The following is a 27,650-nucleotide window of genomic DNA, read 5'->3' as shown; positions in this document are numbered from 1 at the left end:
CCATTCATTTATGCAGAAATTTTGAAAAATTGGTGAAATTCCCCTTTCAAACATGAATATAACAATATAACAAATACAAGATGAGTGTAAAGACACCTCAAACCTTTTAAAGAACCAAAAATGGTTCTATGCCACATAAAACACATTCTCCATCAATCTGAAGAACGCTTTCACAATGCAAAGAACTACACGATCATGAAACGGTTCTATTTAGAACTAATGATTCTACATAGAAACATTGCCTTTACTACAGAACCATGTTCTTTACGAGTGTAGAGGTAAAGCAGCAAAGCCTTTCCAGAGGAGCAGAGCCAGAAGTAAAGACAGACAAACCACCTGTTAATAGCCATTGGATGAGCGGGTGTCCACAAAGTTTTGGACATCAAACATTTGAGCGTCGTTCCGCCAGAGAGAGGAAGAGCCTTCAGAGCGGGGAGAGTCCTCAGATCACGTGACCCGTTGATGCGGAAGTTTTGATGACGACGCTCCGTGCAGCAGATTTGGGTTTATGGCAGATGCAGAGAGATTTTCCTGCTTTAACTGGTCGTATCTCTGCGCTGTAAATGGTCAGGTAAAGTTGTCCTGCCTTTTCGTTTGTCATTCTTTCGCTCTGGGTTTCAAAACGGCTGGTTTCGCAGTGAGACAGAGCCGCTCTCCCTCCTCTGGCCTGCTTTATGTGCTTGAAGAGGAGAAGAGACGTCGGCTGGTTTTGGACTCTGGCTGACATGGTTTATAAAATGAAGACGTGACTTGCATCGAAGCGCAGTGTGAATATGTTCGCAGTGTAGTTTTGTTAGTCATATAGAGGAACGGATAGAGAGCCGTTTGTACCGAAGCTTGGCGAGCCGTCATGTGACTCAGCTTCATTCTCCAGGGCGAGGGGTGAAAAAGTGATTAAAAAGGTAAAAATATAACATCGTGATACTTCACGATGCACGATATGTCACAGTGTTTTAGCGTTTTTTACGCTTAATAATTTGGAAGATGAAGGGCCGAATTTTATAAAATGCTGATAATGAAAAACAACGTCTACAAGTTATTGAATAAAATAAATTATTTTTATTCAGCATTTCACATACCACTCCAAGTAAAATTATGCTGTTTTTCTAATAAAACATGAAGCTGCAGCTGAAAATACTGGTGATATCCACAATATGCTCAATAAGGCATGCAGTCATGATAAGCATCGTTATTGTCCAGCACTACTAAACAGAGGGCAGAACTCCTTGATGTCGGCTTTAAAATGATGAATCATTCTTAAATTTGACGAAAGGAGACAGAAAGCTCAGACTATCTGCTCATCAGAAGCGAGTTGATGTTTCTTGTCTCCTGATTCTGTCATGATTTCCTTTTTCTCGAGGTTCTCAAGGTGTTAGTAACGCTTTGTTTACCTCTGGGCAGTATTTTGCATGAGTATATTGTTGTGCAGTTATTAGTGTTTACATATGGGATGATTCACAGATGATGTTGTGTTTGTAGGATGACTCAGAAGTATCACTTGGAGGGACAGGTGTACTCTGTCCCACTGATACAGCAGGACCTGAGGAGGGAAGAGGCTGTACATCAGATCACTGATGCTCTGCAGTACTTAGAAAACATCTCAACAGACATCTTTACCAGGTACACTAACCTATAAGTGGCATAATTGTGCATGACATTGTTGAGCAGAGTGCTGGAAGCCAATCTGTTTGCATGATACACAGCATTGTATCCCAACAGAGACCTGAATGAGGGAGCAGACATTGTTTTGGTCCTGGGATTTGACACTAGTCACATGATATTGCTGCAGGATGAAAATGATTTTTTTAGAGGAAAGTGCCATTTTGGACTAATAAATAAAAGGAAAATGCAGAGTTTCAGTGACCATGCAATGTACTAAATTTAAAATTCTGATTTATAGGGATGTTCTAAAATTGAAATTATGGGCTGGTGCTAATATGTGAGAGTTGTTGTGAACATACCTGTCCAATATCTAACTGGATCTAGTATTAACTACAGAGAAAATATTACAAGTACAATAGGAAAATACATACATTTAGCTTAAACGCCCAGTGTCAGCTAAATGTTCTGCTCTTTCAAAATAAAAACGAAATCAAATATTGGTTTTATGTGTCAATCTTAAATAAGCATTTCTATAGTGCTAGTAACTTTTAAAATAATTATTTGCTAATTGTGAGTTGATAGCAATGTCATATCATTAAACATGGCTGCTGCTTTAGCATATTTATCTGTTTCTATGTGATATGTGCCGCCAGGGAGATCTGAATATTTCTCTTCTAACAATACTGAATATCATCTGTCTGTGAATCAAAGTATTTGAATGCAACAGGCTTTACATCTCAATAATTGTCTGAGTGTGGCTCTGCACAAGTAACTCTTTGAGGTTAAATGTGTGAAATGTGAGAATATGAACTTAAGCAAATATTAATTATTTATTTTTTTTAAAGTGCTTTTTTTTCTCAGGATTAAGTTTAGTATGCAGAAAGAATTGAAAGGGGACCAGAATAGACTAGAGGTAGCTTTCATTAAATCACATCAGATCAAAAATTTCAAGGTCAGTTTTAAAATGTAGATTCTAGCAGCTGATTTAATGCAAGTCTTTTAACATATAAGAAACTCTACTGATAAAGGAGAACAAAAGTAGACAAATCCTACCTATTGTTGTATGTAAATACTCAACATGAATATTATTCTGTCTGCCTGTTTTAATGCTTTGGCATTGATCTGATGAGATTAAGAATGCATTTAGTTCTATGAAGAGCAGTTTCAAGGGTTTGCGATGGCAGAAGCTTGCCCTGTTAACCAATTTAGGATTTTCAAATAACTTGCTCATCTTTATGCATTCACAAGTACTTTTCCTAATTTGTTTCATGATTTAATTGATTTGACTTTCAAAACCACTTTTTTCAGTTTTTTTAACTAATCAAGAGAGGTTTTTTATATTTTTGGATCAGCTACTCTTTGTACAGGCCTGATGAACATTAGAAAAGATGATGATATAAAGTGGAAAAGGGGGATGAAATGACCTGTGCATTTAATGCATAAGAAGTTTGGTGTAGCTGTGAGGGTTTTTTGTTTGTTCTGTGCACGTGTGCCTGTCTCTGTGTCTGAGAGAGTGCTCAGATATGCTAATATCAGCTCCAGTTGCAGGCACCGAAAAACCAGCCATAGCGTTACCATGACAACATAGTGGAAGAGGGACCAGGGAACATGTTCGCCTGGTGTGCGTGTGTGTGCGCGGAGATAACCGCTGGTTTTCTGGGTCAGCTCCATTAGGATGTACTCTCATTCTTCCCTTTTCAGTCCTTTCTTTCCCTTTTTAGACAGTGGGAAGAACCCAGGGCTACGTATTGTATGTATGTGCACAGTACATGTGTGTGTGAGTGTGTCTGTCTGTCTACATGTTACGTATAGCTTGCACAGTAACTGAGCAGTGACCGAATGACTGCACTCTGTGTAGTTTTTGTCATATCGTGCTGTAATGAAAAATTTAGAATGCCCACATGTTTACATGAACAAACACCCGTGGACACAATGAGGGCTTTGATTTTGTAGGGTGTCGCAGAGTGTGGAAAAGAACCGCACTTACCTCCAGGCTGTCACAGACCGTATCAAACTGGCTCAAGCTCGAGTCCACAAGATCAAAGGAAGCAAGAAAGCCACCAAGGTGACACACACCTCACACATATACAAACACACGGCTGTGGTTGTCAGTGTGTTATTCTTTTATGGTTTATAATTTAATTATTTATCTGGAGCATACTCGGGCAGCATTTGACCTGCACGCCGTCTGCAGAGAATATCTGTATGTGCTTTTGTTTCTGTTTTGAACATTGCACATATGTGCTTAGGTCTTTTCCAGTGCTAAATACCCTGCTCCAGAAAAACTAGAAGACTACTCATCCATCTTCACGGGTGCTGTTGATCCGGCGTCACAAAAACGACCTCGCTACAAGGTTCAGGGCAAGCTCCGCCCCCTGGATGACAAGGCCTTGCAGGTGAGTGTTCTGTCTGTTACCTTTATTGTACTATCTTTTATCTTCTTTAAGTGTCACTCTTACTTCCTCAGTCCCCTGTTACCCCTGCACTCTTTTACTGACTTAAGACCCTTACACACCAAACGCAACAGAAATAATCAATGTTCATGTTGCCAGCAAAAGTTAGCAAGTAATCGAACAGAGACAGAATGAATTTTTTTAAAACTTTTTTAAACATATGAAGTCTTTTTTGGTGCGTAAAGACTTTTAATCCTGCATACACATATTTAGTTTACCTTTGTATGTTGTGGAATATACTTAAATGAAAGGTGCATTATACATAGAATACAATGTAATTAGTTGTAGTAGCAGTGGAGGAAAGTATCCGAGTGCATGCATAAACATGCCGTTGTGCTTTACTGATACATAGTAACTATGTATTTTTGAATGTAGTTCTTCTTATTCTTGAATGTAGTTTTTTTTTTTCTTTCTTTTTTTTTTAATTTACTTGCGTGGGCTTTTGAGCGCGGTCTTATCCCTATCTGTGTTTGTGTGTCTGTGTTGTAGGAGAAGCTGATGTATTTTCCAGTATGTGTGAACACTAAGAAGCGCTCTGAAGATGAAACAGAGGAGGGGCTGGGCAGCCTGCCCAGAAATATCAGCTCAGTCAGCTCCCTACTGCTGTTTAACACTACCGAGAACCTGTACGTACTCACATACAAACACAGAGTACCATGAACAACCTAACCCATGTCTTATTTCTTACGTCTGAGTGTGTTTGGGCTTTTGTTTGTAGGTATAAGAAGTATGTGTTCCTGGATCCTCTGGCAGGGGCTGTCACTAAAACTCACACCACGCTAGAGACTGAGAAAGAGGAAAAGCCATTTGATGCTCCACTTTCTATCACTAAGCGAGAGCAACTGGAGAGACAGGTGAGGGTCAGAGGTTGTACATGCAAGATTTTCTCTAATAACACCAACAACAAAAAAGCTATATTATAATAAACGGAAGGAGTGTAATGATACACTCAGCCAACGATTTGATTCTCAGTACTGGGTTCACAACTTAATAATGACAGTTGGTCTGCAAATTGTCATAGACAGGAGGTTACAGTGCTTTACTTCACTAATAAGACTTTTAAACCTACAGTGTGAGAGATTTAGGGGGGTCTATTAGCAGAAATGGAATATAATGTACAATCACATGTAACTACCAAGTGTTGTGGTTTTGTTAACTTACAGTGACCCCTTTATATCATCATAAAGAGGGGGCCCTCTTTCAACACAAGCTGCAATGTTTCTACAGTAGCCCAGAACAGACAAACCAGACACTGGTTCTAGAGAGTACCTGTCATGTTTTTATGTTGAAGTGGCAACTTGAATTTGGAGATGCTATAGCACCGGTTGGACGACATAGAAAGAAGAATCAGTTGTTGCTGCTGTTTCTGGCTAACAATTTTGTGTGGGAGAAGAACCCACATTTTGTCAAAATGGAGGATCAAGCTTATATTTAGCACAAGAAAAAGCAAGGAAGGGTGAATGCTTAGTGTCAAAGATGCGAAAACAGGAAGGCCACCATAGATTCTACTACACACTTGGAAAGGGAGGGCTGAGGGAGGGTTATTTAGTTGGTTTCACTCTGCAACTTCACTGCTAGAGGCCACTAAATCTTACACAGTGCACCTTTAATGAGCAACAGTAAATATAATGCTGGGATAAACTGGTTACACATATGGTTTTACACATCTTTAATACAGTATTTATATCAGCAGATTTTTTTATTATGTTAAATATATTATATATTTGAATTTTCTCTAAAGAGGTGAAATGGGCTTTTTTGTTCTAATTTTCTACTCCACCTTAAATCAGTTACAGTCTGGAACCTGACCAGGTGCCTGAGTATAACTGCTGCACAATTTAAAGTAGAAAGGGAATTTTGAATTATAAGGCAACTTTGTTGATTTTTTTCAAGTCATTTGTCTCATACATGCTTCCTATACACTCATGCCTCTGATTGTCAGACACAACAGGAGATATACAGTTTTAGAGCTATTAGCTGGTTCATGGCTTGTTTTGCACGCAAGGTCCAGAGACTGTCAAAATTGTCGTCAAAATTGTAATCAAAATTGGGTTGAGCAGCTGACATGCTGGAGTGCATGGTTGATTGGTGTTTGCAAACTTTGGTGTTCAAAATGCAGTTGCATTACATTATATAATTAATTGAGTTTCATTCTCCACAATGCACATTGTCACAGATTTGCATTGTGATATCATAGTGTCGGGATGCGTTATTAAACATTAAAAAAACATTGTTGAACATTTGCTACTAACATAATTATAATTGATGTTATTTGCATTCTCTGTCATTTTAGACTGCAGAGAATTATTTTTATGTGCCAGACCTGGGCCAGGTGCCAGAGATCGATGTTCCCTCTTACCTACCTGACCTGCCTGGCATCGCAGACGACCTCATGTACAGTGCTGACCTTGGTCCTGGGTTTGCACCCTCTGTTCCTGCCAATGCAGCCATCCCTGAGCTGCCCTCATTTGGTACAGATCATGAAGAATCCAACGGATCTGGTGAGTTTGCAGAGTGGAACCAGAGCCCACCTACAAGCCACAGTTTCTGCTTCTTTGTAGTCAATACTTTAAATCATAAGTATGCAATGTTTTATCTTTGAGTTTTTAATAGTTTCCACCCTTATTTCAGGCTCCCAGTTTAGACATGAAGCTCCTCCCCCTCCTCCTCCTCCTCCTCCTCCTCCTCCTCCCGAACCTGCTCGTGTTCCAGCTCCTCCTCCTGGAGCTCCTCCAGCTCCACCCCCTCCACCCCCACCTCCTCCTGATCTAACAGGCGCAGGAGGTGGAGATGCATCCAGTCAAGCCCAGCCCACAGGTATGACACCCTAACGACTAACTGAAGCTAATGAAATATTTCTGCAAATGCAAGTCCTGCTTTAATGTTTGGATTAATGTCTGTATTTTGCACTTGGATAAAGGTGCTCTTATTGGGATATGCATTTAAAATAATAATCTACACATCTATTTGCTAGGTGCAGTGAAAGGTGCACCTACAGAAGTGTTGCAGCCATCAGATGGAAGAGCTAGCTTGCTTGAGTCTATTCGTAATGCTGGTGGCATCGGCAAAGCCAAACTCCGGAATGTTAAAGAGCGCAAGATGGAGAAGAAGAAACAGAAGGAGCAAGAGCAAGGTCAGAGTGTCAATCAAAGAATGCAACACAGGATTGCTAACCTTACATTTAACTGCCTAGTTATTATAACAGTTGATGGCATACCACAGTGGAAAAAAGGTAATTAGCCAGAATCCTACCTTTTACAGCACTAGCTGAATGGTGTGGGGCGAATGAGTGAAGACTGTGATTTTCTCATCATTTTCTCTGCAACATTCAACTTTGTTTTCTTGACATTGCTCAGATATACTGCTTAGCTAGCTTGTTAAAGCTCAGTAAGTAGCCTTTGCTAGGAATGAGTACAGCATCAGCTAAGATCCCACAGTCTACAGAAACGGTGGAGCAGGGTAATGTGTTTATCATCTCATTTGATATTACATGACTTGCAGCATGCAGCCATGTAAATTTGCTATGGTGGTAGAAGCTGCCGAAAATAGATATTGGTCAATAAAAAAAGCTTTAGCTGTTACTTTTATTTGTTTAAGGTGGAAATGTAGGTATGAGGATGCAAGACCTTAATGCCTTGGTGTTCATTCCGTATTATAACATCTTCACTGGCATCTGAGGACCTTTTTCTTTTAAGCCATCAGAAAGTTACTGGGAGGCCTGAGAGTCTATGTCCCTACTTCAGTGCAACATAGACTAAAACTGTGATCTGTGCTATATTGAAACTAAGTGGCAACTGTCTATTTAGCACAAGGAGTCATGCATAATTATGCTGTAATATTTTTGCATAGATAGTAGCAGCAGCATTCAAATACAGCACAAGTGGACGTACCTGCCTCATGCTATTTAGTGATAAAATTGCATCTCACACACAAAGTGCCAAAAGTAAAACAATACATTTTCCCTGTAAGAGAGCTTCAGCAACAGTTCTTGGAAGTCAATTAGATCATCTATTTACATGATTAGCTCAAAGGGTAAATAAGGTATGCAGGTTTGAGGTGGTGCATTGGTAAAATCAGCTTAAAATGCTATTTTGAACAGGTCTGCAGTGTTACACTGCTGCTCAGTGGCATTTAGAAAGGTCAAGTGAGAAATACCGCTTTTATTGAAACTGCCCTATTTAAGCCCTTCTCTTAAGTTGTTTGACATTTGCTTGGGTATTGACAAAGCTGGTTAGTTTATATAATGGATATTTCAGGTATTTCGAATTCACTAATCAGTAGTATAGCAGTTTAGTGTTTTCTTTATTTACACCATAACAGTGTTTTAAACAAGGTGACCAGTATGTTTGCTTTATACTTTATCTTTCTCAGCAAAGCTAACGTGTTTCCGTTAAACACCCCCATCCCACCCCTCCACAGTTGGTGCAGCAGCCAGTGGTGGAGACTTCATGTCTGACCTCTTTAATAAGTTGGCCATGCGTAGGAAAGGTGAGTCTACATCTCTTAATTAGAGAACTCTTAAAAAGTGGCTATAAAAATCACTTAATTCTGAAGTGTTATGTTATTTTCTTGCCACCTATGTATTGCTATGTGATTGGTAGGTATTTCAGGTAAAGGTCCAGGGGGTGGAGACTCCACAGAAGCACCAGCCAGTTCTGGCAGCGCATTTGCCAGGATGTCAGATGTGATTCCACCCCTTCCTGCGCCACAGCAGCCAACTGCAGATGACGAAGACGACTGGGAAGCGTAGTCAAAAAATGCCAATTTCACTGATCCATGCTGACTGGATATCGGATGAAGACGAACAATTTAAGAACCGAACCCAGTGTTTGAAGTTCTGAAGTAGCACTTGATGAAGTTGACTAAGCTTTTCTAGCAGTTTGGAAATGTGAACAAAATCATATTTCATCATGATGCACTGTTTTGCCTGTGGTGAGATTAAATAGGAGGTTACACAAAGACAGCAGGCTGTCAACTGAATCAAAGCTTAGTTTGCCCATTTTCTTAACCTGATCAGATTTTGTCTATCAACTTATGTTTTCTAAAACAGAAAAAAAGTATACAAGATTAGAATGGAACAAGATCAAATTACATGTTTTATTTTTGAAAATATATGGCTGTCTGCATTTAGCCTTAGACAAAAATTCACAACCCTCTCACTGAAATGTGACATGTAAGCAAAGTGTTGGGATTTATCGGTTTGAAGTACGGTTCACATTCAGTGGCAATCAGCCTGACAACAGCTGTGACATTAGAAGTTTTTAGAGGCAGTAATTTAACCATTTCCAAAATCCTCTCGTAAGGCAGCATAATGATGGAATAGTCACAGATAAAAAGTTGTTCACTCTCTTACTTGATGAGGGATGAAGAAACACATCCAAGTCATGACACCCAGTATAATGGCTCTCATTTAATATAAACATTGCTCAAATTATATGTGAAATTCATACAATGAATATAATAGAGTGGCAACATATTATTTCCCCACATTCTTCAGCATTGTGCAGCTGTGAGCCAATAGAAAATCCTTACTATGTATTAACCACCCCCCAAACTATGTTTCTGACACAGGCAGCAACCCTGTCATCAGTAAGTTGGAAATCCAAGCTGCTGAAGAGCACTTGAATGAGGCATTTGTGTAATTGCTTTTTTCACCCACTGGGTATTTGAATGGATTGTTCAGCCATATTTTAATAAGAAGCACTGTCTGTTGGAAAACTGCCATACATCGTTTGGGCACATTTTTGTGCGCATGCAGGCTTAAATAAGGTCCTTGTTCTGTGTCTACAGCACTAACTCTGTACTGCAGCTGCTCTGAGAGACAAATAAATGCCTAATCTGTTACACAAGTGTCAGTTTATTATGGAATGCATCTGTTATCAGTGAGTTTATAATGTGAATTAGTTATATTGCATATGTGGTCATATAAATTTTCTTTATATTAAAATAAACATATTCTCATTTGAACAACAGCACTGAACTTGTACAGTGCAGAAACACAGCAAAGACACTGAGGGGAAAAAAAACCTGCACACCTCAATTATTTACAAGGCTTTAAATAATCACACAACTACATGCACTTTATACACACAGTGAGATGCTTATGAAAAGCTCCCGCATGGATGAGAGATGTCTTCTGGTGTTCTGCTCAAAGCTGCTGTGTTTGCCGCTTCTCCAGAAAAAACTGCAAAATCAGACAAATATTCAGGGAGACAGTTCATATTGCTCTCACACACAGATGCACACAGCCATGCTTGTTGAGAAGCCTACTGACAGAAAAGCCTTGATACATATAAACTCCAACCCCCCTCAACCCCCCTCAACCCCCTCTCCCCTTTAGACTTCATACTTCTCTCATACATACACAGTTAAACACTATACTTTTGGCAATATAGCATACACACACACACACACACACAATATTTCCAAAAGTATTCTCTCACCCATCCAAATCATTGATTTCAGGTGTTCCAATCACTTCCATGGCCACAGGTGTATAAAGCCAAACACCTAGGCCTGCAGACTGCTTCTACAAACATTTGTGAAAGAGTGGGTCGCTCTCAGGAGCTCAGTGAATTCCAGTGTGGTACCGTGATAGGATGCCACCTGTGCAACAAGTCCAGTCGTGAAATTTGCTCGTTACTAAATATTCCACAGTCAACTGTCAGTGGTATTATAACAAAGTGGAAGCGATTGGGAATGACAGCAACTGTGCCACTAAGTGGTAAGCTATGTAAAATAACAGAGCAGGGTCAGAGGATGCTGAGGCGCATAGTGAGCATAGGTTGCCAACTTTCTGCAGTCAATCGCTACAAACTTCATGTGGAGCTTCAGATTAGCTCAAGAATAGTGCATAGAGTTTCATGGGATGGGTTTCCATGGCCAAACAACTGCATCCAAGCCTTACATCACATGCAAAGCGTCGAATGCAGTGGTGTAAACTGCCACCACTGGACTTTAGAGCAGTGGAGATGTGTTCTCTGGAGTGATGAATCAAGCGGTTGCCAGAACAGTACTTGTCTGACTGCATTGTGCCAAGTGTAAAGTTTGGTGGAGGGGGGGTTGTCTTTCAGGATTGGGGTCGGCCACTTAGTTCCAGTGAAAGGAACTCTTCATGCTTCAGCAGACCAAAAGATTTTGGACAATTTCATGCTCCCAACTTTGTGGGGACATCCCCTTCCTGTTCCAACATACCTGCGCACCAGTGCAAAAAGCAAGGTCCATAATGGATAATGGACATGGATTAGCAAGTTTGATGTGGAAGAACTTGACTGGCCTGCACAGAGACCTGACCTCAACCTGACAGAACACCTTTGGGATGAATTAGAGCGGAGACTATGAGCCAGGCCTTCTCGTCCAACATCAGTGTCTAACCTCACAAATGCGCTTCTGGAAGAATGGTCAAAAATTCCCATAAACACACTCCTAAACCTTGTGGAAAGCCTTCCCAGAAGAGTTGAAACTGATATAGCTGCAAAGGGTGGGCCAACATCATATTAAACCCTATGGATTATGAATGGGATGTCACTCAAGGTCATATGCGTGTGAAGGCAGACGAGCGAATACTTTTGGAAATAAAGTGTATAAACATGCCCCATTACAACTTTGAAACATGCTACTGGCATTAAATTCAAAATTGGCATGGAATTAAAAAAAAAAAAGTGTGTGTGTTTGTAAGTATTTTTCTTCAGTTAAAGAAAAAGAAAAACATTTAGCTTTGAGAAAAGCACTTTAACTTGACTGTGTCACTTTGTAGAGCATGTTAGCTGTTTTGCTCAGGTTTTACAGGACATCTTTGTCCACAGACTGTACGAAAAGACGCGCATGCTCACACGTGTCTTACCCTCCTGATGCTGGCAAAGGCAGGGCCGAAGCTGCTGTGAGTGTGTGTGCTGCTTCTGATCCACTCCGGAAGCTTCTGCAGTGTGCCAGTGCGTGAGTAGCGGCGATCACAAAGCACAATGCAAGCATAATCACCCCGGTGACGAATTGCACGGCCTGCATTGGACAGGAAGTGATGAAACCATGAAAACTGGTTCTTTAAAAAAATGGCATATATATATATATTTGGGCTGTACTTTTTCTCTGCAATATTCATAGATTTACTTCCAGAGAAAAAACTAAGAATCTGCCAAGGACAGTGACTGAACAGCTTCAGTTTGTGTAAGCATTAGTCATCATAACCAAGCCAGTCATTCAAGACTCGTCATACCTATTGACTGATTGACAGCCTTCATACACAGATTTTCAACTAAAGTTTTCCCAGGACTTCTACCATCCACATGAGGCTACCGGGGAAGGAAAGAAAGAGAAATAACAACAGAAAAAATTATTAAAAATTCATTATGATCCTGCTGTTTTCACTGTGATGTTATGAAAGACCTTCGCCTACCATATTTTTGTCCAAATACGCCATCTTCTCCTGAAGCTCAGGGGACTTGATGTTGGGGTAAGGCATTCCAACCATCACAATACACCTAAACACACACACACAAAGATACTTTACACACACAAAGGTAAACCCTCGCAATATAATATAAACATACTGTATATAAACACTGTTACAAAGTCCTATAACTATCGTGAGGTATTTAATTATAGTGATAACATTCTTCTGGCCAAGTCTTGGATATCGTCTATACTTAAAGGATGCTGATCATGTGCCACAAAAACAGCATAATTAGTCCTCCTTAACTAGATTTAGTGCAGGACAGTATGTAAAATGTTTTTAAGTTTTTAAATGTGGTACTACTACTGTACTGTGTCAAAATATTGTGACGCATTTCATGTATCCAGAAAATGTCTAAGCATCTAAAATATTTTTTTCCCCTAATAGCAGTACTGAAATATTTTATGCTATTCTGTGAAAAGGAAAGCACCTAAAATGTTAAGAAAAAAAAAAAAAAAAAAAGATTGACCATTTCATCTGACAAAACTGGAAGAGATCATTTAGTGGGAGCTCTCCCCACATTTTTGCCTTACAAACTTCACCTTCCCAGGTCATCAGAGAAGTTGATCCCTTCACTCATCTTTCCTCCAACCACAGAAAATAACAGCGCACCTGACTGGCCTTGCCCAGTACTGCTACAACGCTACAGAGAGGGAAAAAAATATTATTTATGTATTTTTTTATATTTCTTCACATTTCACAGTCTTTAAAACATCTGCATACTGACATAAACAACCTATACACAATCAATAACACACCTGTATACACCTGGAGTACTCAGACAGCACCTGCTCCACCTGACTGGCTTTCTTTGGCTCCTGGAAAACCTGAAATGCATGAAAACTGTTCTGAATTTTTGTTTAATCTGATTAACATTAATATTAACTGAAAAATTGCGAGATGACAACTGTTCCTTTGGGTGTAGGCATTTACCTTCTTTTTGGCTGCAAGGCGCTGGAGGACTCCATTACTCTCCCAGTGTCCCAGAATTCTCTTCTCATACTCATAAGACGGAAAGAAGCAGACCACACCCCCCGGGACCACGTTACAAAGGTTAGACAGAACACGCCCCGTCTCCTCCATCTGACACATTCACACAAACAAACAACAGTGTATGCATGTATAAAGAATGCAACTTTCAAGCATAAAAAGATTAGACAGGGCTCGAATCACAATGCCTGTCCGCTCAGGACCAGTGAAAGTTTGTGTTGCACAAGTAAGGATTAATCTGGTTGGACAAATGAACACAAAAAATAAAAATAACAAACAGGCTAGTTAATTATTTAATGAAACAAACATTTCTGGCAGAAGCGAACACCCATAAAAGAACAATAATTTAAGCAATATGTTTTTTTCTAAATCTTAATGAAGCATTATTACAGAATCAGGAAAAACATGCTAAAATATGGTGTCCGTGTGCTGCTGTGAGTCACCCTGTAAATCCTTAAATAGACATGTAAAAGTCAGAGGTGTCAGTTGGATTATGCGGGCATTTGACGGACCACCTCATACGTCTTTATGTATTAATGTCACACACACAGGCTTAAAAAAAAGGTCTGGCTTGATGTTTAGGTCTCAATGCAAAAATCAACAATAGTATATAATGATGACAATAGTAGATCATTCACTTCCATTCTTAGAAGATGCATTCTTCAAATTTTGAGTTCAACACCAAGTTCATCTGTTAATAGGGGTCCAAAACACAACCCATGATACAAAAGGTTCTCCTGCACATTCCATGCAATTACACATTTCCACCAAAGAGGTCTCCAAATTCCCGATCCTTACATAGTGCAGCTTTTTTACATTCAGATTCAGATTCCTTTATTGATCCCAGGGGGAAATTGCAGTTGTTACAGTTGCAGCCATTTATGTAAAAATAAACACTTTACTAATAATTTAAGATAATATAGAGAATTTATAGTATGTACACCAGATTTAAGTACTTAAGAATATAGTAAGGTGGCGGTGATTTTGATAGTAATATGAAACATCAGGTATAAAGCAGTTACAATTATTTAAATTAAGTTAGTGTCCCTTATTGCACACACAATTGTTGTTATTGCATATATGAACAGTTTCGTTTTGAGTTTTGTGAATCACACACTGAGGGAGGAGTTATAGAGTTTGATGGCCACAGGTAAGAATGACCTCCTGTGGCGCTCTGTGGTGCATATTGGTAGAGTGAGTCTTGAGCTGAATGAGCTCTTGTGTCTCATCACCGTGTTGTAGAGATATGCTATACATTCTCTACAAATTTATTTTCAAGAGGTGTAACTGTGATATACATATACATTTATAGATAGTTCATAGGTATGACAGGTATATAAGTATGACTGAATACAGTTCATGAACATCAAAAGTATGGAAAGATTAATGTGGTATTTCATCTGATCCATTACATGTGATTTATGGTGAATGACATTTTGCTTCAAAACAGATGTTTTACAGTACTGAAGACTTAATAGGTTTAGGAATTCCTTTATCCTTCAGTGAATTGTGATAATTAATCAAAACAGCGAACTGTTTAGATAAGTACATATGTAGTAACATGTACACTTATCATTCCGTATTAGGGGAAGTAGGGAATATAGTGGATTTACAGTTATTTACAAAGGTTTCTATAAGTTGTGTACAACTGCTCCCTACATGTGGCTGCAAATGTGGAGAAAGAGAGGATGTTTTTCCTTCACAACTGCTCTTCCAGTAAGCATTGGAAAAAAGAAAAAAAATCACATTCAGAAGCAATCAAAACTCTACCAGATGAACAAAAGTATTCACTTTATACTGAGTGGATTTATCCTGTAAATAATATTTTCTGATATGTATGCTTGTGTTTTAAATATGTGCTATGTCTGTTTTACCATCCGTGGTGTGTCTCTGGTCTGGAAGGTAAATTCTAGCTCTTGTCCAGAGGGCCCAGCGCAGAGGACAATGGGTAGAATATTCTCTGGAGGTATGACATGACCTGGAAAACAAAATTTCACAAATATGAATACTTCTGCACATACACTGCAGGCAACATACACACCCACACACACACTAAACTCACCACATGAGAACTCAGAAATGCGTTCCTCAGAGACCCCTGCTGACAGCAGAAGTTGCTCTTTAAAGTCTGCAACCTGCAAAACAATTATTAAAATAAGGACAAAGAATTAGTTGCATGCATCATTTCTTCTCTAATACTTGGTTACCTGCAATTGAATGTTTGCAAAATTAAACACTCTTCTCAGCCAATCAGAATGGTCTTTAAAATGTTCCTTCCTTCACCTAGCAACAAACACGGCAAACTCCTTAAAACAAACATACATTGTGAACAGTGGCTTAACTTATTAGACTGAAAATGGTGGAAGGAGTTACTGAGATATGTATGTCTGTTCAGATCATCTGGAGCATGCAGTTTTGGTTTCCACTAACTTTCTATTTCACATCTGAGCAGAACAAAACACTGACATTCCCACGTTTCAGATTGATGTGTAACCACCAAAATGACCAAATTACCAGACCTCTATATGGATAATTGTTGGAAATACCCCAGGGAGAATAGGCATAAACTCCAAGGCTAATGGTGTACAACCATTTCACACAGGGGTCCTGTTTCAATTGTTTTATTTAACTTGCTCTCACCCACTCTGACTCACCACTCAAATGTGCACAAAAGGCAGAGGGTGAAGACAGTAAGGAGTGGATTCTTCAAACGAACACACTGTGATGGAATTTTTTGGTAGCTGTCTAGCCTTAAACATGCTAAAGAGCCAGCTAGCAAAGGAAAGTGATGAAGCTATAGCAGCAGTCATAAACATTATGCATTTTATAGTAGTTTACTGGTATAGTATATAAACTATTGTTAGCTATTGTTTTACTGTTTATTGTTAGCTATTGTTTTTTAGTCCTCAAGATGATGCTGAGGATGCCCCTGAGGAAAGTGAAATGTGCACACAGTTAGTGGAAAAGTGGGCTAGAGTCTCTAGAGACATGAGTAATCCTCTGACAGGACTGGCACTATTAATAATGCACATAAACACAAAGTATAACAACAGAACAATACATGTGACTATTTAAATAGACTTATAATTCAAAGAGTAAGTTTTGCTGTCAGTGTGGTTTAACTGTGGGTTATGCCTGCTTGCAAGTGTGTTGGGGTGTTTCAAGCTTACAGGCTGCATCGTTCCCCCAGCAATTATGACAGCCCTGCATTCTTGGACAACCTGCGCAAAGTGAACCGCTGCATTCAGCATGAGGAACTTCAGACTGCTCTGAGCCAGACAGGCTGTGAAGAGAGAGCAAAAGAAACAGAGGTTCATTTTTAATGTAAGTAAAATGTACGTGTGCATATGAATGTACACATCTGTACATAAGTTAAGTGATACTTTTTTGATCCCACAACTGGGGAAATTCCACCTCCGCATATAACCCATCCGTGAAGTGAAACACCACAAACACACTAGTGAATACACACACTAGAGGGCAGTGAGCACACTTGCCCGGAGCGGTGGGCAGCCCTATCCACGGCGCCCAGGGAGCAGTTGGGGGTTAGGTGTCTTGCTCAAGGACACCTCAGTCATGGACTGTCGGTCCTGGGGATCAAACCGGCGACCTTCCGGTCACAGGGCCAGATCCCTAACCTCCAGCCCACGACTGCCCCAACAAAATGTGTACATATGTGAAAGTCACCTTGTTTATCCATCACCACTCTTCCATCTTTGTTTGAGTTAGTCAGAGCAAAAAGAAAGCTTTCAACCAGCATCATGGGAGATGCCATAGAGGGTCTGTCTTCTACTGCCCCCTGCTGCTCTGGAGGAGCTACAAGACACATACGGCAGATTAGTAAAGAATAAGGGCTGGCAATATGACAATATTTTATTGTTATTGTGATAAACTGTCAATATACACCAATGGTTTAAGAATACTAAACATTGCAACAAGAGCATAATAATTCCTGTTTAAATTAGGCTTAGTGCAGCAAAATATGTGAAATATTTAATAAAAATAAGTGTTTTTGATACAATCATCAGTATATTTTTGCCATATCATGCACACCCTTAGTCAAAAATCAAATGGTGCACATGAGGACAGAGTTTAAAGACCACAGCAGCTGTTAGTTTAGAGGAATCAGCAACAGGGGCCGACAATGCCTACTGCCTGGTACGTCAGGGCACATTTCACATTTTGGCCACAATAGACGCAGAGACTCTGTCTCATGCGGCCAATTGCCATGGACATTTTATTCTCTTAAATCTCCAGAGGTGGCTTTCCTGTAAGCCTTTAAGCACAAAAAGTATTCTTAAATGACGTCACACTGAAAACTCTCTCTACTCGTTAATCTGATCTTAATACCAAGACATTTTGGGAAACATTTCCCTCCTTATTTAAATTTTCAGAAATGTCCACCTTTATTAACAAAATCACTACTTTACACCCTTATGGCACCACCAACCCAGTTGAAGTTCTGCATTCCTACAAAGCTTAGTTCCAACCCTAATCAGGAACAGCTACTTCATCTACACTAGTGGTCATTTTTCCAGGTGCATAAAGTGTTTGTTTTTGTGATTTTTATTTGGGGGGGGGCTGAGTCCAGCATTAAGGTAGGTCTCCAGGATGAGGTTTGGTGAACACAGGTTTAGAGACAATATTTGGTGTACAGTGAGGAAGCTTTACTCAACATTGCCAAACGTTCATGGTAACATTACCTGCAGGTTTGTTCTGGAGACTCTGGAGAAAGCGCCCAAGCCCTTCAATACGCTGATTCTCCTTGTTCACAGAGCTCGAGTGTGTGTTTACACCCTTCCCTTCATACTTCTCTACAAAACCACACAGCTACACAAACACACATACACGCACAACCACCACAAAGCTCAACAATGTGCTTGAAACTGTCTGTTTATGTTGATGCATTATAATGCCACTTCACTCACCTTCCTGCTGATCATGCTCTTCTCAAAATACTTCTGAACCTTCATTAGGGGGAGACAGGATTACTAAAAATCTCAACCAGAGACATTCTAGGTAGAACAAGCTTTGTCTTTCAATAAGAGATTTATAGAAAGAGTAGTTCTGCATTGTTCAGCACTATATGCCAATGGTGTTTTACCTTGAACAGGTTTATATTATCTATCTGGGCTCTAAATAGGAAGTCATTGATGGTGAGTAGCTCAGCTCCTGTGGTAAAGACAAAGATGCTCAAAATATTTATTTTTTCAAAAGCAACCAATGCATGTCATGCAGAATGGTGCAAAACTCAAAGACCACTCCTCATTTATTTAATGTTCAGTAAAAATCATATCAAATATTATTTCAGCCATTAGTACAAGTTATAGTAGATATTTCAGGCGATTAAATATAAAATAATCCACTTGAATATGGAAGGTATGGAGCCCCGTAGGAGGTATAAAAAAATAATAATAATAATAATTCGAGCGAACGTTTTGCAGTTCGTACGCACATCTTCTTTTATTTGTGGCCACAATTTCTTACATCGTTCCCTCGTTTTCTTTACTTCATGGGTACGTATTTGTTTATTCGTGGTCACTATTTTCTAATTTCATTCTCTCATTTTCTTTTAACCGTTGTCATGTTTTATTTTTCACGTAATGCACGTTGTTTGTGTTTTGGTAACAGCTCCCTGAGACTATCTGATGCTCATCAGGTCTGATTGATTTGGGGGTTTATGAGGACATTGCAACTCCTCTTCACAGCAAACGGCCCACGATGTTTCTGATCCCGGTCAGACCATCACACAATAACAAAAAGAAATGATCAGCGTTTCAACATCCTCACATTAATATATCTACATCTAATCCATAGATTTATTAAACTCTCTAGCCGTTTGACCTCATCCCACATGAAAGTTTCCGTGGGCTTGTCGCGGGGGCAAAACACGGCCAGGCTGCATCTATATCCATATTAAATATGATAATTACAAAGGGCAGTTTAGTGAAAAATGTGGTTGTAATTTGTTGTCTTCCTTCATTTCACCACCAAACTGCAGCTTCTCTGTTGAATCTGAGGGCTGTTTGCTGTGAAGAGGAGCTGCAGTTTCCTCATAGCGCCCCAAATAAGAATCAGACCTAATGAGCATCTCTGTCCATTACCATAGCCATCTAACTCATCAAAACCCATTATTCTCAGAGAGCTGTCAGTTACTGCATAAGACAGATAACATGGCCTGTATCTACTACATTGATTTTGTGCACAAATAAAAAAATAAACAACGTGCGTTAAATGGAACATGAGAATGATTAAAAGAAAACGAGAGAACAAAATAGAAAATCATGATCACGAATAAACTAAAAACTTACCCACAAAGTAAAGAAAACGTTCGCACGTTTAAAAGAAAACGAGGGAATAATTTAAGAAATCGTGGCCACGAATAAAAGAAAACGCGCATAAGAACTGCAAAACATTCGCATGCTTTTTTTTTTTTTTTACCTCCGTCCCCTACGGAGCCCCGGAGGTGATGAGACAGAGATGATAAAATGAAAAGAGTCACAGCATGTTTGTGTGTGATCACCTGATTGAGTGCTCTGAGTGACAGGATTCAGTCCCACTTTCCCTGAAGTCAGAAACCATATATATATATGAATTACAGCACAAACACACTCTCACCATCCCCTTTCTCTGTCTAACACACATACACACAGCTGACCTCCAAGAGTCCGCACAAGCCCCTCAAGCACAAACAGGATCTGCTTGATATACATCAGATTCTTGGCCTTCAGGCGACTCCTGTAAGAGGTAATAACAGCAGAGTGTATTCTACAATATAACATTTCATAACATAACATAAAAATTCCGAATAAACTCCATGACATGTTCACCACATATTTACAAAAACATGCCTGTGTGGGCATTGCAAAAACAGTGGGTAAGTGTGAACTGATGTGAGAGGGATTTTATTTTACCTGTAGCGGTCACAGTACTGAGAGAGCTGGGAATGAGCCCTGCAGAGCTAAAGCAACAAGAGAGGTCAAACCAAATTAACATAGATTTGTATATAAATATTTGTATACATTTGTATGAACATAGTACAGTTTGACTTCAATTAAAGATTGTCCTACATTATTTTGACCAAAATAACTGACTTCCGTTGGATCACACAAATAATCTTCTGGAACTGTGATTGGTCAAGATGCACACAGCAAACAGTAAAAACACTAACTGGTTAGAGAGCGTACATATTGTAGCCTGCTTTGATATCAATATTGACAAGACACATTATGATAAAAAATTACAGACAATATTTTGCAACAACCTATTGCTAATTCCTGTCTGTCAAGCTCAACAGTGACTGTTGTTAAAGTAGCGCTGTACAGATATTTAAGTGTGTGGATCCATACCTGTGCTCCATTGACCTCAGCACTGTGTAGTGCTGTGAGTGTATCAGCCAGATTGTGAGCCTCATCAATTATGACAATCTGGTCCTTCAGTTTGATTCCTGATGCTTTGCGTGTAGCTGCATGCAGTAATGACTGATATGGCAACACCACCACCTGAAAACAGTTGCAGAGAAGCAGGCATATCAAAATATAATCAGCTGTTTATAACAGCTGTATATAAACCAGTGTTTAAATATATTATATAATATTATATATATATATAATATTTCAATAATATTATATATTATTATATATATATAATAATATATAACGTTTTATACATACATACAGATAGATAGATAGATAGATAGATAGATAGATAGTCTAAATGGCCATTAAGCATAAGTTATTCCTTTTTCAGTGGCAGACATAAAGCAGAAGACATGTATATCAGAAAATTCCACAAATGCATCCAATATTATGTATAATATCAAATCTATCAGTATTTAATTTGTCCATCCAGGAGCCACTTTACCTCTTCCATCATTCCAGTCTTAAAACCAGTGAGTTACAGCTGTGCCCTCCCAACAAAAGCTGTTCTCAAACAGTGTCACTGATATTATGTTCCCCTTAAAAGAGACTCTAACATCCACACAAGCATCTACCCAAACACATCTTAGCTGCCTTGCAAATGTCTCTCATATACAACTGAAATGGTTTAAGAACATATTCAGTTTAATTATATTAGAGAATCCTCTTGCATAAGGAAAGTCAAAGGAAAATAAATAAAAAATCAGAAGCTTCCAAAACTAGAGTTTAAAAAATTATTCAAAGATATAGAGAAAAATGGGACTCCTAACAACCATGCAAGACCTGGCCAACCACCAAAACTGTCACCATCAGACGAAGAGTAATTCAAGTTTTCATCTTTAAATCAAGCTCCACTCTCCACTGTCAGATCTTAAAAAATCCACAAGTTTCTGTCCATCCATCCACTATGAGAAGATAACACAACACTATCAGTCTGAAAGAATGTGTAGCTGTCAAGTAGCTATAACTGAAAAAACTGACTTCAAAGTGGAAATCTAAGAAGTGACGTTTTATGGACTGTGTCTAAATTTGCAATTGGGGGTACTTGGATTATGAGAAACAGAAAGTGCAACTAACTTCTAAGACTGAACTTTTTTATTGATGCTGGAAAAAGAATAACTTGTAGCACTTGGGCAACAGTGTGTACCAAAATCTAGGGCATATACCTGTGTGCATGCATGTATACCTCAGCTGCAGGAATAGCCATCCTTGTGCTGTAATAGGGGCAGGTGTGTGTCTCTCGGCCATGCTGCAGGAGCTGTTCGATGTCTCGCACTTTCACCAGCACCTCGTCTCGCATTGCCATCAACTTCTCATATCCAGAGAAGGCACAGGTTGCCTTAGCGACGCCACGACGGCGCTTCGGCTCTAAGTCTGCCTTGTTCTGCTTATCTGGGGACAACAGAATCTGTGCAGTCACCCTTCTGAGCATCTCCCACATAATTTGTATTGACACTTAAGGACCATATTTGATTTTTAATGATGGTGGTCAGTGTTGCGGTTATGGTATTTGGGAGTTTGAAAGTATGTGTGTCACTGTATGTATTTCTGACCGTGTTTGTTTTTTTGCAGCTCCATACAGCGATCATTAATCAGCTGAAGACTCCCCAACCGTGCCACATCTGGATTAACGCACATATTCTGGAGACAGAGAAGAATAAATTAGTAACTAATGGAATTAATGTACATAGGTATTTCATACTTGTAAATATGTGCATAGAAATGCTTAAGAGGATATCTACTAAGCTTGTGGTCAGTATTACAAAAACCTGTAGACAAAAAGAGGCAGGTAAGTGCACTTGTGCTATTTTTTTGTACCCAATTTTCTCCCCAATTTAGTCATTTCCAATTCTACCCGCTACTTAAGACTCCCCCAATCACACAATACTACCAATGCTAGGAGGGTGAAGACTGCACAGGCTTCCTCCGAGACCTGTGAAACCACAGTTATGTCAGCTAACAGACGCCGGCGCTGACTAGTATAGCGTTGAGTGATGGGGTTAGAAGGGGGGCCATCCTACCCACCCAGAGAGAGCGAGGCCAATTGTGCTCTCTTGGACTCCCGGCTGTGGATGGCTGCAGCATCACAAGGGATCGAACTCATGATCTCCTGATGATGGAGCCAATGCTTAGACAGTTGCGCCACTCGGGAGCCCCGCACTTGTGCTGTATTTGAATGCTAATGGCACTCCCACACCACAATGTCTTACTTATGCATGACACAGTGTGCTAAACTGCCAGTTGCCTCCAACTTTCAATGTAGCGTTTTTTATGTTATTTGAATAGGCATCTGATTTGAAATTGAAAAATTAAAAGGCCAGTTTGGCTTATTAAAGAGGAAATAATGTTGTTTATATTGCAAGTTTGGCTAATAAAATGTGCTAGTGTGTATCATGTTCATTTCATGTTTATTTAGCCCACACATACTAAATAAAAAAGGCTAAGAAAAACCACTCAAATAAGCTGTCCATGTACCAATATGGCTGTAAAGAAATTAAACTCAGTCATATCATATGCTCTTCATATCATATATAAAATATATACAGCCAGTGGTTCCAACAAGGGATGTACTGATTATTATTTTAATAGTTTGACAGACTCTCTCTGTAAGTTTTGTTTTTCAGCAAATGCGCGTTCCACGTTGAACACACTATTTAGAGTTACACATTCAGTTTCCTCATAATGGTCAACAAACAGGCCAAATTGTACCTCATACCAACAGTCACACATCAACATCAAAGTACACATCCATTTCTGAAAAGGCATAATGAATAATGAGGGCCCTGAAGTGTTTTGTTTCTTTCCACTACAAAGTCTTTCATGAATCTAAAAGCCTAAAAGCATACCTAATAGTCACTCAGAAAAGTCAACACATGTGCAAAGCATATATGTGTTTGAGTTGCACCTGTCTAGAGCCCAGATTGACCAAACTGACTGTGGACCCATATGGGCTCTTCTGCACTTCATGCACAAACTGGGCCAGCTGGGAATGTGTACGGCTGCAGTAATATATCTGAGAAGAAACACAAATGCATTACGTTAAATATATAATACTGTGCAAATGTCTTAGACATCTGAGATCATGATATGTAAATCAATTTTTCAAAACATTTATTTGGTAAAAATGCATTAGAATAAGTACAAATTAACAATAAACCAAAGTTATGCTTGACAGTTTGTTGTCTCAACCATTTCCACAGCTCTTCTTGAGGAATTATCTACAGTTACCCTGCAATGCCTTTTTCAGTTAATCGATTCTTTATTAAATTAGGGATTCAGGTCTGCTTCTGATGGAACTTAACAAAACGATGCAATGGCTACACTGCACTCTTCTAACCAATGCATCATTAACTTTTGTTAAAATAACAAAACATCGTTCCTCCATTGGATTATATGCATATTTATTTGTATTTCTAATGTTATATAGTGTTATTGTTGGCAAAATCATACTTTTGCCAGAAAAAATATATATTTCCTGGGCTGTCTGAGATGTTTGCAATGTACTGGTCTTTAATATTATTTTCACCCCTGTAAAACAGATTTATATTAGAACCTGTCAAAAACATGTTACATGCTTTCTTCTGTTGGGATTAACAAGGCAATAAAAGCAGTATGCATCTTAGTAAAAAGCATTATATGTACACTAGCTTTCAAAAGTCTGGAACTCACTTGTCATATGTCATATTAATAATAACATACAGTGACTCAATGTTATATTATGAACAAGACACAAATTTGTAATTTAAATTTTTGAAAACAACATGGTGAAAAAAAACCTAAATGTTCATCTGAAGCTACCAATTCATAATAATGTCTAGTCACAAAATTACTGCAAATAGGTATTTGATCCGCACAACTTGGTCACTGCTTTTTGAAAACAAGGCATTCTGAATATTAATTATCATTATTTAAATATAATAAATACATATTAATATATAGGTTAATTCTCAAAGCTGCAGCCTTCTCAATTATAGAATCTTCTACAGCTCATCCTGTATTTTTTCTTCCTACAAATTGTTTGAAACCTATAGAATATCAGCATCATAATAGAACAATTTTACACATGTACCTGCAACACAATTGGTTTTATATTATTAAAACTCTAATTCTAAACTTCTAAGCAGCAGTGTACAAGTAACAAAAACACACCTTAGTGATATGCTCTTCCTCAAGATCATCATCATTGTCGTCGTCATCACAATTTCTGGAAGACAGTAAGCATGAGGATTAGAGGACAGAGAAACACCACAACACAGATGCACATGCATGTAAACACATACATACCTGAACATTATGCTGCTACTCTGTACCTGCACTGTACACTTTATATACAGATCACTGTTTACATCTCTTTATAAATAGTACTTCTGCATTTACTGTACTGTACTGCAATTCACCATGAACATTTCTGTCTATATACCTGATACACTTGAATATCTGACTATGCACTAACTGTCTATACGTCCAATACACCTATAACACTTGCCTACGCACATCTTGTCTACGTTGGACACCTGTACCTACTGACCATGCACATTTTGTCTGTCTTTTACTGTCTTTGTCTTTGCACTGTTTACTATGCATCTTTTATTACCGCACTGGAAAGTTAGCCCAATAGTGTTTCGTTATACTGTACTACCCTGTATTGTATAATGACAATGAAGTTGAATTGAATACCTGGTTTTGGTTGTGACTTCTTCATCACTTTCATAATCTGCAACAATGAGGCCCTCCTCTTCCTCTTCATGAGATTTTTCCTCTGAACTCAGCTCCTGCTTACTGAGCTGCAGCAACTTTTCCACCTCATTAACCTCACTGCTCTACACACATAAAGACAGACACAATTACAGACACACAAGCACATGTGCATTCTGCTATAAATGGTCAGACACTGCATAGACTAACTTTTCTTTTCATGGCATATTTAAGCTGAGCATTGTGTCTGATCATCTCCAGTCTCTCTTCTCTCCTCTTCCGTTTCATCTCCTCATCCTAAGAAAGAAAAAAAATAAAACTGAACAAAACAAACACACTTCATAGACATGTATGGATAGAACAATGTAAATTAAACCCAACTACCTTCAATTTGTTCACCATCTCTCTCTCAGCTCTTTTCTGCACAAACTCAGACACCCAGTCTGGCTCTGTCGTAGCTCCGCTGCTCCCTCTCTCCTCCTCCTGGCCACTCTTCTGGACTCCATTACACACATTCTCCCCGCCTCCTCCTTTTCTGTCTCTCTCTGAGTGCTGCAGAAGTGTGGCAGCCTCCTCTCTCTTCTTCTCCTCAAAGTCTCTCAGCCATGTCAGCGCTCCACAAATCAGACTCAGAGACTTTCCCTGCAAACATGGGAACGCAGTGAAACATCAGTGTGAAACATCAGGGGAAAACACAGACCTCCCAGCACCAGACCCATTCACCTACACCGGGGGTCCCACAGTGCGCACATTTTGTGCTTACCTTCATCTAGCTCAGCAACTCATTAACTAACTTAAGAACGTCCCTCACTTGTTGATTCAGGTGTTTTAGGACAAACATAAAAATGTGCAGAGCATGGGGTGCCCAGGACCCACTCTGGGAGCCCCTGGCCTATAAGAAGGAGTCATCACGCTGCCCCCTGCTTTTTGCATTCAATTCACAAGTTAACAAAGAAGTGGACATTACAGGTTATACGACATAACGTGCCATCTGACCCCTATATTCAATTTATATTTGACATTTCTTTTGGCAATATTTTGCAATGTTACAGGGGATTAACTGACTGAAAAAGACAAATATAAAATACATTTGCATGACATTACAATTGTGTGTCGATGTGAATTTTCGACATTTCAAGTCTCTAAAATGTATAAACTGGGAGTACATCTACCTGGACTACTATTACAAAGACATATGACATTTTAGCAAAGTAGCCCAGCGTCACCTAAACATTGTGCAACCAGCAGATGGCGTAGTTCTGCACCTTCTCTCCCCATACCATAAAATCGATAATGCTCTCTGCGGACTGACCGTGCCGGTGGGACTCTCGAAAATGCCCACTTTGCGCTGCTCCAAGGCCGCGTACAGCGCCTCCATGAAGCGCTCCTGGATCGGGTACGGTTTGAACGGGAAGGGAAAACGAGCCCCGTGATCCCCGTTCTCCATCGCGTACACCACGACGTCTGCGACGTTACGATCAAATCGATAAGGAAAAATAAACTAAACGGTTAGAAACAGACTTCACTAGCCAGACTTTCCAGGCTAGCGTTACTTGAAAGAGAGGTCCAAGCGGTTTAGGAGATCCTGGCTATCCACGTACGAGCCACGTCTGACCAGAAAAATAATGACCTGTACCATTTATTTAATCTAAATACAACTGACAAAACTATTTTTTTTCTCGAACTCGTATAAACTGTATACTAACCACAATCCTTGTTCAACGACTAAACGTTACATTAGCGAAAGGTTAGCTAGTTGCCCCTGTAGAAAACAACGAACTCTGCCTTGAACAGTCCCGCCACTGACACCTCAGAGCCAATGGAAAGAAGACTCAACTCGCTCGGCTTTAGGGAACGTCGTCAAATTGCAACCTTTACAGATCATTCTATCAAATATAATCTTATGCATCCATTCTCATAAACTAACATTTTTTCCACAATATAAGACGTTATTATGATTACTTCAAGAGCTTCTGTAGTGTCTTCGGTTGTAAGGGTTAAATACGGAGTCGTTCTTTTTTGTGTGTACTTTGTTGACGGTGC

General features: G+C 39.3%; 2 protein-coding genes across 2 annotated transcripts; one reads left to right on the top strand and one right to left on the bottom strand.

Annotated features, from left to right (window-relative positions):
* Positions 1 to 421: 421 nt before the first annotated feature.
* Positions 422 to 9,899, top strand: wash1 (WAS protein family homolog 1). Its single transcript, XM_017685591.2, has 11 exons — positions 422 to 571; positions 1,480 to 1,620; positions 3,556 to 3,667; positions 3,852 to 3,998; positions 4,545 to 4,681; positions 4,774 to 4,909; positions 6,349 to 6,556; positions 6,687 to 6,872; positions 7,030 to 7,188; positions 8,475 to 8,543; positions 8,657 to 9,899. The coding sequence occupies exons 1-11, from the start codon at positions 564 to 566 to the stop codon at positions 8,803 to 8,805; spliced, it is 1,452 nt and encodes a 483-aa protein (XP_017541080.1). The 5' UTR covers positions 422 to 563; the 3' UTR covers positions 8,806 to 9,899.
* On the bottom strand, positions 9,718 to 27,054 carry ddx11 (DEAD/H (Asp-Glu-Ala-Asp/His) box helicase 11). Its single transcript, XM_017685593.2, has 26 exons — positions 26,920 to 27,054; positions 25,992 to 26,249; positions 25,818 to 25,904; positions 25,590 to 25,732; positions 25,062 to 25,116; positions 23,818 to 23,925; positions 22,466 to 22,553; positions 22,099 to 22,304; positions 20,844 to 20,996; positions 20,409 to 20,455; positions 20,153 to 20,232; positions 20,018 to 20,059; positions 18,599 to 18,666; positions 18,423 to 18,461; positions 18,198 to 18,324; positions 17,182 to 17,310; positions 16,665 to 16,777; positions 15,557 to 15,629; positions 15,369 to 15,472; positions 13,438 to 13,587; positions 13,263 to 13,331; positions 13,047 to 13,147; positions 12,448 to 12,532; positions 12,268 to 12,343; positions 11,899 to 12,053; positions 9,718 to 10,239 (listed from the first exon to the last, which is right to left on the bottom strand). Exons 1-26 carry the CDS (start codon positions 27,052 to 27,054, stop codon positions 10,204 to 10,206), a joined length of 2,727 nt encoding a protein of 908 aa, XP_017541082.1. The 3' UTR covers positions 9,718 to 10,203.
* Between the last annotated feature and the right edge of the window lie 596 nt (positions 27,055 to 27,650).

This window comes from Pygocentrus nattereri, chromosome 7, assembly GCF_015220715.1.
Source record: "Pygocentrus nattereri isolate fPygNat1 chromosome 7, fPygNat1.pri, whole genome shotgun sequence".
NCBI lineage: Eukaryota > Metazoa > Chordata > Actinopteri > Characiformes > Serrasalmidae > Pygocentrus > Pygocentrus nattereri.
This window is presented reverse-complemented; position numbering and strand designations above follow the sequence as displayed.